This window comes from Dunckerocampus dactyliophorus, chromosome 2 (assembly GCF_027744805.1).
Source record: "Dunckerocampus dactyliophorus isolate RoL2022-P2 chromosome 2, RoL_Ddac_1.1, whole genome shotgun sequence".
NCBI lineage: Eukaryota > Metazoa > Chordata > Actinopteri > Syngnathiformes > Syngnathidae > Dunckerocampus > Dunckerocampus dactyliophorus.
The window spans coordinates 22,965,226-22,984,542 of NC_072820.1; the positions used below are offsets into that span (position 1 = coordinate 22,965,226).

Below are 19,317 nucleotides of genomic sequence, written 5' to 3' on the forward strand. Positions count from 1 at the left end.
TAAAATTACAGCTGTTTTTTTTTTGTTTTTTTTAGTTTCTCTTGTTAAATTTTTAAAATGTGCCGTGGGTCAATAAAAACACAAAATGGGCCACCAGCAGCACTTTAGACATCCCTGTTTACCGACATTGTAAATTGAAGGAGCACACTGATCTGGGTTCCTCAGGTGCCTCGCCTACTGATGTGCGACGCTCTACTTTCAGAATTTAGGAATCCACTTTAAAGGTCCCATATTAAATAGTAGAGTGGCGTATCATTTAGCGTATGTCCCGTTTTGTGTATTTTTCAGTCTAAATAAAAAATTCCACAAAAATTTTGCAGACTCCGCATCACTGCAGATCCGCCAGTTGATCTCAAGACCCCAAGGTACTTAAACTCCTCGACTTGGGGCAGGAGCTCATCCCCGACCCAGAGATGGCATGCATTGCAATGTCGATTGTACACTTCCTTTCTCTCAACTTGAACTGCGTACCAGGTGGGACATCAGCAACAGAGCTGTCAGTTTAATCCAGCTGTGTACCGCTTCCATCTAAATACATGTACAGTCGTCCCTTGTTTATCCCGGTTAATTGGTTCCATGCCCGACCGTGTTAAGTGAATTTCTGCAAGGTAGGATTTTATATTAATAAACTGAATTTATTTTAGTGGTTAGAGCATCAAAAACCTTCACTGTAGGGACACACGAGAGGGCCACAGCCTTAAAGATAGCAAGCTAATGAGTTAGCCTCCAATTAATTTATTCTAAACGTAAGAAAGGCTTTCAAACGGAGTGGGGAAGAAGGACAAAGTAAGATGTCAAAAAGGTACCACTTTCACACTGTGCCATTTTTCACTCTGTCATGCCATGGCTCACTACATGCAGTGTTAAGGCAATGTAATGCAAGGTAATGTCTCATGAATGTAACATTACTGACCAAAATACTACATATGACTTGTCTTGTATTTTTTGAGCAATAGCGTGCCGTAATCAACCACAACAGTGATCATTTATTAATTAATTAATATTTGAAAAACCACGATAGAGTGAGGGAGCAATGTTTGACCCAAGAAGTGGCGAGAGACGACTGCATGTGTTGCATCCCTATGCTGTAAGTGGTTGATACTCCAGCATTTTCCCCCATACTGTGATGAATTAGGGAAACAGTAAGGTGACTGTTGCGATAATATTATGGGTGAGGATTAGATAAGAAATGAATCCTTTTTAATTTCATTGCCCTACTCTGGTCTGTAGTCTGGCACTTCCCTGAACACTGCTGTCATTGTAGTGCAGCCAAAACACGCATGTACACCCACAAACACACACGCGCGTGTGCGTGGTGAGTGAGCCGAGGCCGGCCAACACATCGCGCATGCACTGGCGGGCTTATTTAACCGGCGTGCACTGCGCGGTTCTACTCAGTGCTGCTCAGAGGTCAGGATGCGTGCAACAGATGCGCACTGGGGAATAAGCCGTTAATACCCAGAGGACTCAGAGACTTATTAAGAGAAAACCCTCAACCGTGTGTAGAATAACCTTTTTTTTTTAAATAATTGAGAGACTTTTTTCAATTTGTGCACTTTCTTGAAACACTTTGACGCGCATCACTGTGGACTCTTTGTGGAAGTTTCCTGGGCCGAGCCTGGACATATCCAACATGGTGGTCCATGGTGTGTCACCCAAACGCAGGTGCCGCAGCAGCAGCAGCAGCAGCAGCAGGTGAAGCTTAATCTCTGCCGCCTGGACACGCGTGGAATGAAAGCGTGGATTTTTACTAGGGAGCATGCCGCCCAAGAAAAAGGTAAAAACATTCCATGTAATTGTTGTGCCGTGTGTGTACTTGTGTGCGGGACAGGAAGTGTCACAGGACGCACCATCTGTTGCGTTGGGCATTAATCCTTGTGTGGGGCCTTTCCACTTGACTTAACCTGCAGTCGGCGTGCGTGTGCTCATATATCACTATCACTGTCATGAGGATGGAGCAGGAGTTACATAATCTCAAGTGCTGTAGTCTCTAACGATTACATGATGGAAGACTCCAAGAGTTACTGGTTTTCATGTGCAGTTGTCCCTCGCTACATCTCGGTTAGAACATCGCACCCTCACTCTGTCGCGGTTTTTCACGAAGTAATTAATTCATAAATGATCGCTGTTTTGTGGTTGAATATGGCCTATTATGAGTAAAAAAAATATGCACATTTAAGCAAATTGAACTTATTCGTGGCCTAAATTAAGCATTTTTAAGCATAAAAATAGCAAAATGAACTAAATAAAAGAAGTAAAATACAAAAATACAAGGCAGAAGAAGCATTCTAATTGTAAATGTAGTATTAATAGATTGGCCACTAGGTGTAGTTCGGTGTGACAAGGGCCCTGATCCCCAGAAAAGGCATTTATTGCAACTTTAAATTATCTCGCAACAGGCACAATAATAATAACATAATAATCATATTAATAACACGGGCTACTGTTGGGTCCATAACCCAAGACAAGCTAAAACTCAACTCTGAACAGCCAATGACACTTCCTGTCCTCCATATCTGTCCGCCCCCCACTTTTACTGTGTGTCACATTTACTGTGACACACACGAAAAGGAGTTTCATTTATGTCTTAAATGGCTTATTCACACTTATTATATCTATTATATTAGGTAATATGAGTGTAAAGCCATTTAAAGCCACCATTGCAATACATTGACCATTAGTCACCGCAGGAAGCATGCTGAAAAAACAACAAGGAACTGCTAGCGTGTGAGTCTTATTTATGTCTAATATGGCTTATTTTTTCTGATTATATCTACTATATGGTAAATGGTAGACCATATCCACTATAGTGTATAATACAACTGTAAAGGTGACTATATGGGTGTTATTTTGCCAATTGCCACAGCCCCGTGTGGGAGTATTAATAATGAGCAAGGTGAGCCCATCAACATGAACGGGCCATATGCCAAATTTGTTCAAAAGTGGTAGTGGCTCATAAAAGGCAACACAATAAACTTGCCCACCTCAAACTTATGTGCCCGACCCTGTCAACCCATCTGGGAAAAAAAACTACACATCAAGATTCAGAGCCTTTGTTCTGATAGTCAACACTCACTGAAACGTTTGGTCAGCAAAGTAAACACAAACAGAACGACGTAGAATGGTGTGTGTTCACAGGAAGTCATTGCAAAAGTCACACATAAACATGCCACTACCCGTGGCGGCGTAGAGAGCAAATAGCACACATAAGAACACGAGGTGCATTCACAGACATCGGGTCTTTCCTTTTTATTTTTCGCCTAGGCATAGACCTGCGACCCATTTTTGGGTCCCAACCCACCAGTTGAGAATGACCGCTGTAGACATTTTTTTACCTAAACTACAAAGAGAAGGCTTAAACGCAACGCTTTTGTTTTTGCTCCCGTTTTTCATGAGCTGAACTCAATTGGAGAAAGCAAGCAGCCACTGAATAGGCGCATGTCACAACACAGACAGGCGAACTCTTCAAGTCAAGACTCTGTGGTCTACCTGCACCTCAAAGAGAAAGACTCTTTTGAGGACAAAAATGTGCACATTGTGGAAGCCATCTACGTTAAGGTTGAGAAGCTATCTCTGAACAGAGGGGGAGGTCTACGACACCACCTTTCTCCCACATGTAATGCTGTCCTTTCATCCCTTCCTAAAAGATTCTGAAGATTCACCTTGGTGTCAGGTGGGTCCATGACCATAATTACATCTCAATGGAATGTTAACTGGATGGAGGTCTTACTCCATTGTATCCCAATTTGACACCACAAAAGAGAGAAACCATTCCTACTTTAGAGGATAAATACACTGCATCTTGCACCAAGTTGAGAGTAGAGCCGTCCTATCTAGTCTGACTGGTGTTTGTCCCACCTAGTCTGAACTGATGAAGCCTGCCCGGATAAGAGGCGAAACGTCTTCTAAGACAACCTGAACAGTCCGGTTGTGATGGATTAAATGCCCTGTGAATACAGTGACCTGGATGAATGAGAATATTCACAGTCATACAGTCACCACTGACACAGGATGGTCATCTTTTCTCTTATAGAGTTTCCCATGTAACGCTGCTTCTAATGCACAGTGAGTTTGGTCGTATTAAACTACCCCGGTTCTGTGCCACTACGGGAATCTGCATGACAAGGGTTGCACTCAACTGCAACGTCTTTTTCGGACTTTAACAAAAAAAAAAAAACAGGGCCGACATCACTGCTATTCCATGCTTAACACGTTAGCACAAGTTGTTGTTGTGATCACGTGGGCTCTACCTAGCCGCTGCTTGTATTGGACTGCCAATATCGGTGATTTTAGATGCAAGCCGATATAATCCGATTCTTGTTTTTTTGCTGGCCCCGATATCAATATCATGTCAATACATTCCTTTTTGGAACGTTATGTGTAATAGTAGCTTCTTCTTTTGCCTCAGAGTTATAACAATAAATCTGACATGTCTCCCAATTTGCCTTTTATACCGTATATTGCAGCAATAGAACCAATGTTGTAATAATGGTAAGGGGCAAACTGGTCAGCCAGCATTAACAGGACTGATGAGTTCATTGTAAACAACAGTAGAACAAGTGTAACACAGCATGAGTCTCACACCAATACCTGAGGAGCGCAACCAACATTTTTAAGCGCATGCAGAGGTACATACAGTAACTCTGCTGGATGCTGACCACTCAAAATCAATTCACTGCTAAAAACAGACCAGCGCTGTGATTAGAACATGGCATAGCAAAAAGAAGACAGAATTTGCCAGTTGGGGCGGTTTGTGCTGCTGACCCATTGCTTGTGATCTAAGCCTCTTAGTACCTTTCCATCCAGATACCTGCTCTCCTTCCGTCATGTAAATGGAGCAACAGGGTACGTTGAGCTTTCTGGAAAGTTCTAGAAGGGATACCGTATGTGGCATATAGCCATGGCATATAACTCTATTTATAGACTATAAACGTAACATCTCAATTGCACATGCCAAGGCAGTCAGACTTTAAGATAATATTAATGCAGCTATTGTTTGTCTTATCTGAAGACTGCTACGGAGTCCTCGCACCGCTGCCGTCTCTCTCTTTCTCTCTCTCTCCCTTTAAATCCCGGATTGACTGACGCATGCTATCTTAATCTTCTTACTCAGAGACAATCATGACCCAGAGAAGCGACAGAGGTGGTTCATCTGTGACACACATTGATTTTACCTCCCATAAAATGTGTCTATTTATTGCACATATTGATGATCAAGATTTATAGTGAATCGATGCATGCATGTATTTCAGTTTTGCTGCCACTTCCAATATATAACTGGGTTTTAAAGTGTTGGGAAAGCCGACTTTACCCACCACAGCCGTGCCAAAGTTTAAAAGAGCTAAGGGAGCTAATGACGGTAAATTAAGACGAGAGAGGAATGATTTATGTGGCAAATCATTCAAGTGAATGAGCCACAGAATTTTTAGGTTTTTCAGTTAGTTTTTCAGCTAGTTATGATAGCTGCTCCAGCAATTGAAGCATGGAAGAGTGTGTTTTTGAAGCATGACACATCAATTTCCCATTTATGAATGGACATATATGTATATGTCCACAATTACATATATGTGAATATGTAATTGTTTGGTACCAATTTCTGATAATAACACATCCTATAAGCTAATAGGAAGCTTATTCTCAATTTAGCAAGATTTAGCATAAGAATAATGCACTGTAAAATGCAGAAATCATTCATTTCAAATAATATGCCGTAACCATGTTAAAAATTCTACTGTTTTCATGGCAACCTAGTATTGTCAGTGCATCGTTACTAAGGATCTCCAATAATATCGGCGTGCCAGTGAGAAATTGCACAAATCTCTCAGTATGTCCGTGATCAGTCAATTATTTCCAAGTTTTGCCTTCAGCTTGCAATGGCTGTAAAGCACTATTTATGCAAAGGGGGAATAATACCTTCAATACTTCTAATCTCATATCACACCTGAGGAAGAATCACTCAGTCACTCTCAGAGCTATACTGCAAAATAATGACAAGAAGCGATATTTATATGTTGTTTATAACAGGGGTAGGGAACCTATAAACACTATTATAAACACGATAAAGTTCATTTATTTAATTTTTTTTTCGCAGAGGTTTTAAAGTAAAATATTACGAAAATCGGGCCGCACGGTGGCCTAATGGTTAGCATGTTGACCACACAGTCAGGAGATCCGGAAGATTTGGGTTCAAATCTCCATTGGGCATCTCTTTGTGGAGTTTGTAAGTTCTCCCCGTGAGTGTGTGGGTTTTTTCCGGGTACTCCGGTTTCTTGCCACATTCCAAAAACATGCATGTTAGCTTAATTGGAGACTCTTAAATTGTCCATAGGTATGAATGCGAATGGGAATGGTTGTTTGTCTACATGTGCCCTGCAATACTCATACCCACGACCCTCGTGAGCATATGCGGCATAGAAGAAGGATGGCATTACAAAAATCACAGTGTTAAAAACAACATTCAAAATATAACTCTTTCTTATGCATTTTAATCCATTCATCCATTTTCTAACGCAGTGCGGGTGGCCAGAGCGAATGGCAGATGTCCTTCCAATATTTTCCGACACCACGTCAGACACCAAAACTTAATTATTACTGGTTAATGCAGGTCCACTGAGATGTCAAGAAGAACTTCCCTCCTTGCAGCACCAGAAGTTGCATGGTAGTATTTTATTTATTATTGGAGAGCTTCAGTATAACAATATTAATAAAAATAATACATTCACAGATTTATTATATTCTAAAATTGTTGGTCTTGCTTAAAAATGCACACATTTAGTTGTCGTCAATGTTAAAAAATATTATATGGCTCTCAGGGAAATACATTATAAAACATGTGACTTTCATTGCTCTCTTAGCCAAAAAAGCTCCTGACCCCTGGTTTATAATTTCACTGAGTCCAGAGTTTCATGCTTTGCACTTTACTTTGCTCTTCTACAGATGTGTGTGCCACACAGAAATGTGCAGCTTTCCAAATTGTAGTATCGCAATAAGCATTCCAAAACTGGTTACTTTCTAATTTATGTTATTTTTGAACCCACCAACCACCAGTACAAGCCTAGACTTTGCTTTTCAGAGAGGTTGGGTACCAAACAAATGTGGACATTAGCACTCAGTAAGGTCATCAAATCTTACCTTTACGCATTCCCACATAGTATCAGCATTTGGAACCAAATATGAGGTGAAAGAAAAAGAGTAAAAATACAGTAGTAGTCTATCTATGCAGCATGGGACAAAGTTAGAAAGTGCATTCAGGGACTGTCAAACACAGTTTAAACATGCAAAAACTGTGGGATTTGTAATTTTATGTTATTTTTTTAATAAAACAATGGCCCATATTTCCAAAATGTATATCCCTTTACGTGAAAATTGATGTAGTTATCGTTGTAGTTGCGTATCAAATCGTTTATCACAAATAGATTTACATCCCTACTTATTACAGATGTGCGATTAAATGTTATTAATTATGAGTTAACTATGGCCAAAGATGCGGAGAGTTTGTACACCGATTTTGAGCAAATGTAATATAGTGTTTAATTTTTATGTTATCGTAATATGAGTGAAACACAAAGGAAACTCCTGAAGCCCTCAATAGGGCAAGACAAAATTTGGAACCTAACTTTTCCATAAGTATTGTTTGACATTGGAGGAAGAATCTTATTCATTGGCCATATGTACGACACAAGATGGCCACCGTAGCTAGGGGCAAAGTTCAAATCAGTGAATTTTTACACTCAGTCTGGTGCTCCAGGTCTACTGGCAGGCCTCTGATGTCTGCCGCGCCACCAATTAATAACTATACATTACAGTACTATTAATAACACAAGTACACAACAATGGCTTCTGATTGGAGACCTTGAATACCTTCTACAGCTCTGTTTTCTACTTCTACAATGATCACCACGTGATAATCACAAGTGAACAATCTCATCTCTAAAAGTCATCAGCCAGCGCTGCATTGTTGAATAATTCATGGATGTGTGTGTGTGTATGTGTTAGTGGGTGGGTGACATTGGCGTATACTGCGAGAATGCTGTGTTGACCAGATGTCTATGCCAGCCTTAAGTAAACAGCCGTGCCCTGAAGGTACCTTGTTCGGGGGTACTTTTTGACTTTGGTCAGTGTTAATGAAAGCAGAGGAATAATAAATAAACTAAGGTCTCTCTTGTCCTCTATCAGGGAGAGCGTCAGGACTCAGACGCTTTTGAGGAGAGGAATGCCCAGGTTCAGTTGGAGAAAGCAAAGGTAATTTTGTTCCTAGTTGTTCAGGTATTTGCAGTCGTTAATAACAATAACTGAGGACGTCATGTTAGCCAACTGTGGTTGTTGTGTCCTCAGTACAAGGCTGTGGCCTTTGCCGTACGCTGCAACTTCTCCTACATGCCGGCCGATGATGACAACGTACCAGTGCCCGGCCAGGCGGTCACCTTTGAGGCCAGAGACTTCCTCCACGTCAAAGAGGTCTTCAAACACACTGCATTCCGAGTGTGAACCCCACATGTTACAGGTTACATATGGTCTTTTCTTCTCTGGTGATCACAGAAATTCAACAATGAATGGTGGATTGGCCGGCCAGTGAAGGAGGATGGTGTGGTGGGCTTCATCCCCAGTCCAGTCAACCTAGAAACCATCCTGATCCGACGAGAAGTACAGGCCAGGAAGGCTGCCAAGGCCTTAGCCAAGTATGTCAACATGTTTTCCACATGGACAGCGGCATAATATAAGCTTACTATGGATCATTCATTATCTTTCAATCCCTCAATCATTTTATCTTCATTAACTGCAGTAACATGCAAACTACCCCATAAACACACAATCAATGGCTGACGTCGGGCCGAAGCATGTTACAAGGTTGGGCAGACGACTTTTATTGCGGTCCGGCCGACGGAGTTTTGACCGGCGTCACAACCATTGGGCTGACGAACCAAAGAAAAAAAAAAGTATTGTTTTCGACAACCAGCCCATCTCTGTTGTGGATTGTGGGGTTTTGCCGCCTTTTGAATGTATGGATTCACTCTCAGTCCTGCCATGATTACACTGCATTGCCGACACTACTTACCGCAGTTGTACAGAAATGTACAGAAAAACACACGTGATTTTGAACACCACCTGACACCTGTAGGTCTGCCCCATCTCATTACTGTCATTACATTTTACAATACTGCACCAAGTCCATATGTGTTTTGACTATTTTTCTAAAATATTAAAGTGAAGCTGACCGCTGACTGAATTCTCTGTAAGAGTTTTATTTCATGGGATTTACAACAATACTAGCAAATTCCAAATTTAATGACATAAGGTTTGGTAAAAATGTGTTATTGTATTTACCTTAGTTACTTTCTAAAAACATTTTCGGTCCCATAATCTATAATAACATTACCAAAGCATCGTAATGGGAATCGAAATCGGATCAGATCTGAGGCCCGAAAATTGTGTATTGCGTTCTGTGCACATTTAGGTTCTTTTTAGATTCAATTTAGGTATAGGGTCGACTTACATCAAAACTGGACTTACGGTACATCACAGTCTAGGAACGGAACTCGTACGTTACCTGAAGATTGCCTGAGTACGATGTCAAAGAAAACTGGACTGTACAGCTTGGTAGAGCGGTGGGCACATGGAGGGTTACATTCCGTCTGCTGATCAGTCTTTCCTTTTGTCCCGTTCTCAGCAAAGCAGCATCACAAGTGGCTCAAGATATGAACACCAAAAAGTACACGCCTCCTTCACAAGGTCAGAGCGGGTGGACCAGAATGCAAGTTCACACAGTATGTTGGTGATGTCACGGTACCTAACACAGAGTGTGTCTACTGTCTCATGAAACAGCCAACCAGCAGGTGAAAAAGAAGCCGGTAAGTGACTCCTTGCTCACGTTCTTTTTTTCCGCCCCATGGACTGGATAAAATTGACTACAATGTTGGCCTTTTTTTCTACTTTTTTGCTCCTAACATACTGTATAGTACACACTATCGGTCAAACGTTTTAGAACACCCCCATTTTCCAGTTATTGATTGAAATTGAAGTCGTTCAAGTCTGATGAATAGCTTGAAATGGTACAAAGGTAAGTGGTGAAGTGCCAGAGGTTAAAAAAAGGTTACCCAAAACTGAAAAATAATGTGTATGTCAGAATTATGCGAAAAAGGACACAAAATGGGTCAACAATTTAAAGCTGTTCTGCAGAAATGGAGGTTGATCAGTTGGTGCAAGCAATTCCTACAGGTGTTCCATGTTCTTGAGTGCTTACTACCTCCTCTGTCTGCATAAAAACAGTGTTTGGAACACACTGTGGTACTATACCCTCGTGAACATAAGTTGAACAGCATTGTACTGGAGAAAGTAATTTTTTGCTACAAAAATGACAAGAAACAGGGAATTAACAATGGAAGAGAGACAGACCATCTTAACACTTAAAAATGGAGGTTTTTCCTCCAGAGAAATTGGAATGTTCTAAAACCTTTGACAGGTAGTACAAATGGTCATTTATTCAGTATGATATTTTGCAGCACAGCAGCAACAGAACCAATGTTCTAATAGCAGTTGTAATAGCATTGTAAAAAATCCTACACGAGTGTAACAACAATGCACATGCAGAGGTACAGAAGATAAAGCTCGCCTTATGATACTTCAAAGAGACCCCAGTGGTTATCTTCTTTCATTGACCATGCACCCGGAAACTATAGGAGATTAGCGGTTAGCTGAATAGATTTGTTACTTATGGTGCAAATGTGTTTAATGGATGTTTAACTATTTTTTTCCAACTTGTCAAAGTGAGGTGCAATTGAAAATGTATCTTCTTCATCGGTATAGGGCGAGCAGGTTTCCATGTATGACGTTGTGCCTACCATGCGTCCTGTGGTTCTCATGGGACCATCGCTGAAGGGCTTAGAGGTGAGCCTGGTCTCTTTAATTCCCAATTTAATCTGCTTTTTTTTTTTTTTTTTTTAAAGATTGTTTTGCTTGAAACCCTGTTCCATTTCAGGTGACAGACATGATGCAGAAAGCTCTATTTGACTTTTTGAAACATAGATTTGAAGGCAGGTCAGTTCTCAGTTGATGTTCATTGTTCATACCATTCGTGCTAGAATGAAATATATTTTCTAATCACATATTTTGCTTGTTCTCCTTCTACAGGATCACTATCACACGGGTCACAGCAGACATCTCTCTGGCCAAGCGCTCCATACTCAACAACCCTGGAAAAAAAGCCTTAATCGACCGTTCCAACACCCGCTCCAATTTAGGTACCATTCATACAGGCTGACGTTCAACTCATGAATTATGCAGTCACCGGCCACAACATCAAGTACTTGAATGAAAATTACTGTTTTGTTTAAGTATGTAACTTTTTACTTTGCTTTCTTTACATTTTGTCTCCACGGTCGCTCTTTCACCCCCAAGATACTGCTGGTACGTATGACTGCTCCACTCAGGGTTTTATGCTGCCAAATCCGATACCGATCATCCATGAGCGAGACTGATACTGATCACATGGATTAACTGTACATTTTTCAGTTTATTTATGAGTGCTATTGGTCAGGGGCGCCATTAGAGGAGCACGTGTAGGGCCCCAATGACTAGGTTTGTCTTGGGCCCCCCAAATGACTAAATACACCCCTGGACGAGGGAGTAATCAAACACGCTGGCATCGATTGTCGTAGCCTGTGTCAAGTTGTCAACGTGAAACCATTGAGGTTTTACAGACTAGTGTTAATTCTCACTGCAATACGGGACGAAGTGAGTTCCTTGTCGGCTCAATACAGGTGTTGGCAACCCTGCATAACACAGCACACATGCACGTTCATGTCATGTTTGTGTTGTCATGACGCCGCCGCATGGCAACGGGCTTTTGTGATCGGCTTTGAAAGACATTAATCGGCCTATACCGATCACATGGTTTTTACGGAAATCGGCCAATACTAGTCGTGGCCGATCGATCAGAGCATCCCTAATATATAGAGAATATACACAGTGGTGTGAAAAAGTGTTTGCCCCCTTACTGATTTCTTTTTTTTTTTTTTTTTTACATGTTTGCCACACTTAAATGTTTCAGATCATCAAGCTAATTTAAATATACTTGTACTACTTAGTGTTATTTATTATGTATTATTACTGTGATTATCATAGAAAACATGACATGGAATGCAGGAAGTGAACAACAGGTGTTGTACTAGTTGTGGAATGGATGAGGGGTAGGAATAAATAAGCTTTGCTTCTTCCTACTCCTTTTGGACATGTGGAACTGTGAAAGGATGATTCATGAGATGTATTCCATTGTAACCTTCATGTTCTAATAAACTAAACCAAACCAAACCAAAACCAATATTAGTCATTGACAACACAACTGAACACGAAATGGTGTTTTTTAAAGTTAAACCTGTTATTATTAAGGGAGAAAAAACCCAAACCTACATGGCCTTGTGTGAAACAGTGATTATTATTAGGTTAGGGATTATTGCACCTGCTGTGAGGTCATTCAAACCTGCAATAAAAGCCTGTTGTTCCAGTGATCAAGTCTGCCTCACAGAACACTACAGTAACACTACTGACACCTAGAGACCAGTGTAGAATATTACATATCATCACAACATATTTGACTGTGTCTTCTGAATGCCCTATACATTTGAACCTTGGTTAGCATCATTAATTTGTTCCAGATGGTCTGACTCTAACCGAATTGAACGCTAACTGAATACATTTTTCTCATAAGAAATAATGTAAATCCAATTCATTTGTTCCAGAAAGCCAAACATTTGAACACAAAACATGTTTTTATAGTTTTACATGCATAACATGATTAGAAATGCATATAAATACATATAAATGATGAATAAAAGGGATAAATAAACATTTAAGGTTACTTTTACCTTCACTGAAGAAGTGGTTCTTGATGAGACTGTTCCGAAAGACAGCGAGCTCAACACATTCTTCAACACCACCTTCCTGTTTTGCGCGAGTTATTTCTTGAATTCAATAGTGTTTCTCACCTCAATAACCCAAAATGTAGCCAAAGAAAGTTGCAAGTGCCTGCATTTTGATAAAAAAAAAAGGTGAGAAACACTATTGAACTAAAAAAATAACTCATGACAAAACAGGAACTTGGTGGTTGTTGATCTCTGTCTTTGGGAACAGTCACGTTTTCAGTGAAGGTCAAAGTAACCGTAAATGTTCATTTATTCCTTACATTCATCGTTTATATGCATTTATAATTGGTTTTTGTGTGTAAAAGTATAATTTTAAAATGACAAAAATATGTTTTGTGTGAACATTTTTCAGAGCCAACCGCAGCTGACATTAGACACCGATATCTGACTTCCGGTTCCGGTTGCCATTTTGTTAGTAGGCTAAGGATGCTAACAAGGACATTTGTGATAAAAATACATTAAGGCAGTTGGACTCATGCAGTGTATTAATAACACAACAAGACGCTTGCCATATTGTGCCATATGGCACGTTAACTGGGGCAAAACACGCTAATAAAAGCTTCCACTGTTTGTATTTTAGTTAATTATGCTAGAAAATGCTTAGATTTAGGCTACAAACACTTGCAATTTTCAACAAAAAGCATAAATGACCTGCAAGGTGTGTGGTTCTGCTGTTGCAGCCCAGATCCAGGGTGAAGTGGAGCGCATATTTGAACTTGCGCGCAGCCTGCAGTTGGTTGTTCTGGATGCAGACACCGTCAACCACCCTATACAGGTTTCCAAGACCTCCCTGGCTCCGATCCTTGTTTATGTCAAGATATCTTCTCCAAAGGTAAGCTTCAGCTGGGCCAAACTGTGATGAGAAATTTGATGTACTTACCAGTAAAAGACATACTGTACAAACTACTAATGAAAAGTTTAAGAACACCCTGAACCAAACGGGCTACCAAAGCACCCTGCAGCGCCATGTAGATGAACTGGACAGACAAACAAAGTTCTACGTATTTATGGGTGCTCCTGCAACTGAAACAACTTTCTGAAGATTATTTGATTTCCATTGTATAAAGGTCCCATAAATGTGCATCGCAAACCAGCTTAACTCTGGACTCTGGAGACTGTCTTGTGCACCTCATGTGTTTGTTATCTTGCCCACTTAAGACGCGTGCCAGAAAGCACTGCAGAATGCTGTGGTAGCCATTTTGGTTCAGTAGTGTATATTTACAGAAATTCACATCATTACCCCCCCATACCTTCATTTTTGCACAGGTTTTGACCAGGCTGATCAAGACCAGAGGCAAGTCTCAGACCAAACATCTCAATGTTCAGCTCGTGGCTGCAGACAAGCTGGCCCAGTGTCCGCCGGTGAGGACCTCCTAGTGGCTAAATAGGGGCATAGCTCAAACCGGAAGTTCGTAGAGTTGGGTGAAAGAAATACGTTAAAAAAAGACTTTAAGTTTAAGCCAAGCAATAAATATTGAAGCAACTACGTTCAAAAGCTAACCTTACTCCACTACCGAACAGGACGGTCCGGGCTGCAGTGTGAGGTCGACCTTTGAGTTAGCATTGAAAGCTCGTTAAAGAGTTTGTTGTCGACAATAAATCGCATAATTGTTGTAAAATTACATTACTTGTTTTATAGTTTAACATACTGATCCCAGTAGTGATATTAAGTGTTTAAAAACATGTTTCATTTGGCCACAGAGTGTTAGCTAGCTTGTGTCACCCAGACATACAGTATTATTGGGTGGGACCTTAATTAACCATTTAATTAATATACTACTTCATTATTATACATATATTTTTTGATTAATACGAAATGTTATTTTTTTCCTCCACCCTGAAGGAGATGTTTGACGTCATCCTAGACGAGAACCAACTAACGGATGCCTGCGAGCACATTGCAGATTATTTGGAGTCCTACTGGAGAGCCACCCATCCTCCAGAGATGGAGCCCGCCAACGCGCTGGTGGCCCAGCTGGCTGAGAACACTCTGCCCACTGGTCCCACAATCATGCCGGTAGGGGGGGGCCTGTGATGTCATGGTCTCATCCCACTCATCCAGTCTGGTCAGAGAGTCTGTGCCATATCGGGAAAAAGTCATTGTAAAAAAAAAGAACGCAGGGAAGCTTCTTTTTATTGACTACAACATCACCTTTTGTGCTTTTTTGCATTTTTGGTGGTTGGTGTTTTGGTTTCCATTCATTCATTTGTCATTTCATGTCTCTCCATTCGAACCTTCTACTGGAAAGATGCACAAGTGAAATATGCTGGTGAGTGACAAACCATCAAAGTCCACCATAGCAGGGTTGCATCATTTCACTCGTATGTTTGTCTTTGCACGATTCTCATGTCCTGTTGCTACCATACACCGCAGTTCAGTCTTTTTTAAATCAAATGTTAAAGTCCAAGACTTCTATCTTTCAGTATCAGTACAAAAAAATGTGATGGTAATGATAATAGTTTAATTTCTTTTGAACATGCATATATATTACATTGGGATAAATCACATATTACAGTTCGCTATTCCACATGTCCAAAAAGGAGTGGGAAGAAGCTTGATGACACGCAACATTTGGAGATCCACTACATGTTTTTTTTAATGGACTTATATATTATATAACTTATATATATTATAATATTGTATCAAAAATATTTGCATGTTTTTTAATATTATTTAAAAAATATCATTTTAATCCTCATTATTTTGTAATGTCATTAATGTATTTATAAATTTGTATTCATATTTAATACAATATATTGTGATTATTTTTATTTTAAAAACAACAATCCTAATCATTTCCTAATGTGCTTAATGCATTTCCATATTTAGAAATGTGTCTAATGGTATTAAAAAAACAATATTTTTTACACATAATTATTATCTAAAAAATGAAAAATGTATAATGAAAATAAGTGCATCATATATATATTTTTTTTGTAACATATTTGCTCTTTTCAGTGTGGCCTTAATCATTTTAAATACAAATAATATAATATTGTGGGTATTCTTGATAAAGACACTGCTGAGAAATGTATTAAAATAATGCTAATAGTGCTTTTTTCCTCATATTTTGTTATGCATTTCGCCACATTATGATATCGTATAAATGATATTGTGGCTCTTTGTGTTTGCTTTGTGTTTCCCAGGACGAGCAGAAGAACAAGAAGCCAACAGCCCCCAAGAGAAAGGGTTCCCACGACAACCCCCCCACCCAGGACACCCCCTCAGCCCGGGAGCAGGGGGCCCACGAGGGTCAAAGAGAGGACGAGGACGACGAGCACCTCCCGAGGACGGAAGCGAAGAGAGCCCAGCACTCGCGTCATCACCATCACCACCACCACCACCACCACCACCGCAAGACGGAGCCCCAGCGCCAGGCTCCGTCAACAGGACACACCCACAGGCTTCCTCACGGGGTTCTCCCTGAGGAGGAGGAGGAGGCAGTGGAGGAGGATGTCCGCTATAAACACAGAGATCGCCACCATAACCACCACCACCATCGTCATCACCGTGGTAGCAGCCAGCCGCACGGCGAGGAGGACTACGAGCAGGACCACAATGAACACAACCGGCAGCACAGGCCTCAGCATCCGGACCAAAACCCTGCATACAACTACCACCATGGCCACAGCCGAAACAGGGAGAGGATGAAGGTCAGGGAAAGAGACGTGAGGCTGAGGGACTCACACTTCCACTAGTTTCTTCTCCAGCTTTGGCTCCACCTGTGCATATACAGTATGTATGTACTGGATGTGCACTGGTTCCACAGCAAGATGAAAAACATCACTTCTTAGGTTTAACTTCTCACTAACATGGTCATGGTTTTTTTTGCTGTGTCAGCTGAATTTATCGCTCAGGTTGTCCTGAATCCCCACGCATTTACATTTATTGGTGTAGGAACCATATTTGCCAACTTGTTGGTTATAGAAAGTGATCACATTCCTGTTCATGCACCATCTTTGTCGGATTTCCAATTGGATTCAGGTCTGGGCTCTTTTACTAATTTCCTTTTCTTCTGGCGAAGCCATTCTGTTGTTAATGTGGGTGTCACACTAAAAGGTGAAATTAAATAGTCACTCTTATTCTTCTTTTCTTACTTTTGCGTGATTTCTCCCAGCCTACCAATTTGTCACCGTCCCCTAAAAGACATGCATCTTCCAATTATGGGAAATTGTCTGTTTTTCTCTGAAAAACTACACATATTTCTTTCACTTTTAAAATAAAGTAAAGTAAAATTTTACATTTGTTATTTTTCTGTCCAAACACTACAAACATGATTTTTCTTAATTTTTCAGATGATAGAGGTTTTTTAGGGGAGACGAGCATTATAATGTTGACCGAAAATTTTTGTTGTTGTTGTTTTGGGGTTTTTTTGGGGGTGGGGTGGGGGGAGGGGGGGTGTATCAGAACAAAACCCCCACAAAATTAATTAATTTAATAAAATATATTTATACATTTATTTTTAAATTTGATATATTCATTTTACTTTATTTTAATCTAATAAATCAAATTAAAAAATAGGGATGATCCGATCCAACAGCCACTGATCAAAATCGGCCAATTTCCGAGAAAAATCACTTGATGGGCAGATGCCAATAAATGCCTTTCAACGCCGATCACAAAGGCCGATCCCCTCTGGCTCGTACTATTGCAGCACGCAGCCTGTAGCGAGCATCTCCCGCTCACTTTCCTTTCCTTCACACCACGCTGGCGTGCCAAACCCAAAACAATCATGTCTGCCGTGTGGGACTTACCTGACGTTTGTGACAGTGATATAAATTTTGCAAATGCAAATGCATATGTGCGTCAAAAGTCTGCAGCAAATAACCCCCAAAATAATTGAATTATCCTTCGTCGGCGGTGGAAGACACCAGGTTTGCTGGCTGCTCTCTCACGTGGAACCCACCTACGTGCTCCTGGAAGTCCTGCTAGCTCCACCAATGTACTTGATCTCATATTCAACGTCTCCTTAAAGAAGGCGTCTCATTCACCAGTCATATACTGTATGTTCTCTCAAAAGAATATGTTTTCTCTAAGTGAAGGTAATTTTATAGTTCCCTTTTTTGTATCATGTAAACAATAGTCAATTTAAAAAAATGACACACTTGTCATCGGTATCAGAATTGGTATCAGCTGATTTCACTCAAGGATGATCGGTATCAGAGTTGGCAGCATAAAACCCTGACTGGAGCATCCTTTAAAAAACCTTTTGGGGATACATGTTTTTTAATGGACAGCAGCATTATAATAATTTATGAAAAATATTTGCATGATTTTTGATGAGGTTTTATCCAGAAAAGAACCCCACAAACATGATTAATCTTAATTTTTCAGATATCAAAATTGCAACATTTGGCAATACTTTTTTTTGTTGTGGATAGCAGAATTGTAATGATTTATCAAAAATATCGGCAACATTTTTTGCGGGGTTTTTATCTGAAACCAACACCTGTGTATTTACCTTAATTTCCAATTATTTTAATGGTTTATCAAAAATATTTGCATCATTTTTTTGCCAGGGTTATTAAAAAAAAACAGGCAAAAGTAATTCATCTTAATTGTTCAGCTACAAGTGTAGTGATGCTCTCCAGTAATTGTCCTAGGACTTTAATCATATCTAATAAAATGTTTTTATGGAGGCTTTTCTCATTTATTATTTTTACTGTGAAGCATTTCGTGCTCCTAAATCGATTGTTAACTATAAGATATGATGTAAAATGCTTGAATGATTAAACTATTTCATTCCAAAATGGGACCAGAGAAAATGATTGTAGTATTGTACGTTACAATACTTATAATCAGCAATAATATAATCAAATATTCAGCCATCATTATTATATTGCTTATAAAGCTGCTGTATTGAACGTATTCTACTGAGATGTGCGTGATGTCCATTTGAACTCAAGTTACCAAATATGGTACCGAAGTTATTGCCACAGATTTCGGACAACAAATGCAATTTTACTAGAAGGTGAAAATTCAGCATTTCATCATCTGATGTCACTCTGCTCCTGTAAATCTGTCACGTGTGTTAATATCCACGCATCCATTTTCTATGCCACTTGTCCTCAGTAGGGTCACGTGGTGTGTTTATATGAAAACATAGTTATAGTCTATTTTTCTACATGGTTCTCTTACTTTTGTGTGGAAGCATGAATCTTTTGTGTTTCGTGCTGGATACGCTATGCATCTACCTGTGATGAAATATACAGCTTGAGTACAATCTCGATACATTTGTAAGATATTGTCATAGCTGCCTTGTGACTGATTTCAAGGAGAACCAGACAGCTTGTTTGATAGAACGAAGTATATTCAGTGTGTGTTTGCGCTGACTTGACTGGATGAGTTGGCTCTTTTTTGCAGTTAATTATTTGTGTTTTGTACAGCATTTTAAAGTTT

At 40.0% G+C, this 19,317-nt stretch overlaps 1 protein-coding gene across 1 annotated transcript; it reads left to right on the plus strand.

Annotated features, from left to right (window-relative positions):
• The first annotated feature begins 1,408 nt into the window (after positions 1-1,408).
• Positions 1,409-17,158, plus strand: cacnb2b (calcium channel, voltage-dependent, beta 2b). Its single transcript, XM_054767727.1, has 14 exons — positions 1,409-1,777; positions 8,176-8,241; positions 8,335-8,457; positions 8,539-8,678; positions 9,668-9,729; positions 9,823-9,848; positions 10,804-10,884; positions 10,976-11,034; positions 11,128-11,237; positions 11,395-11,403; positions 13,598-13,749; positions 14,184-14,279; positions 14,761-14,934; positions 16,065-17,158. Exons 1-14 carry the CDS (start codon positions 1,760-1,762, stop codon positions 16,614-16,616), a joined length of 1,668 nt encoding a protein of 555 aa, XP_054623702.1. The 5' UTR covers positions 1,409-1,759; the 3' UTR covers positions 16,617-17,158.
• The last annotated feature ends 2,159 nt before the right edge of the window (positions 17,159-19,317 follow it).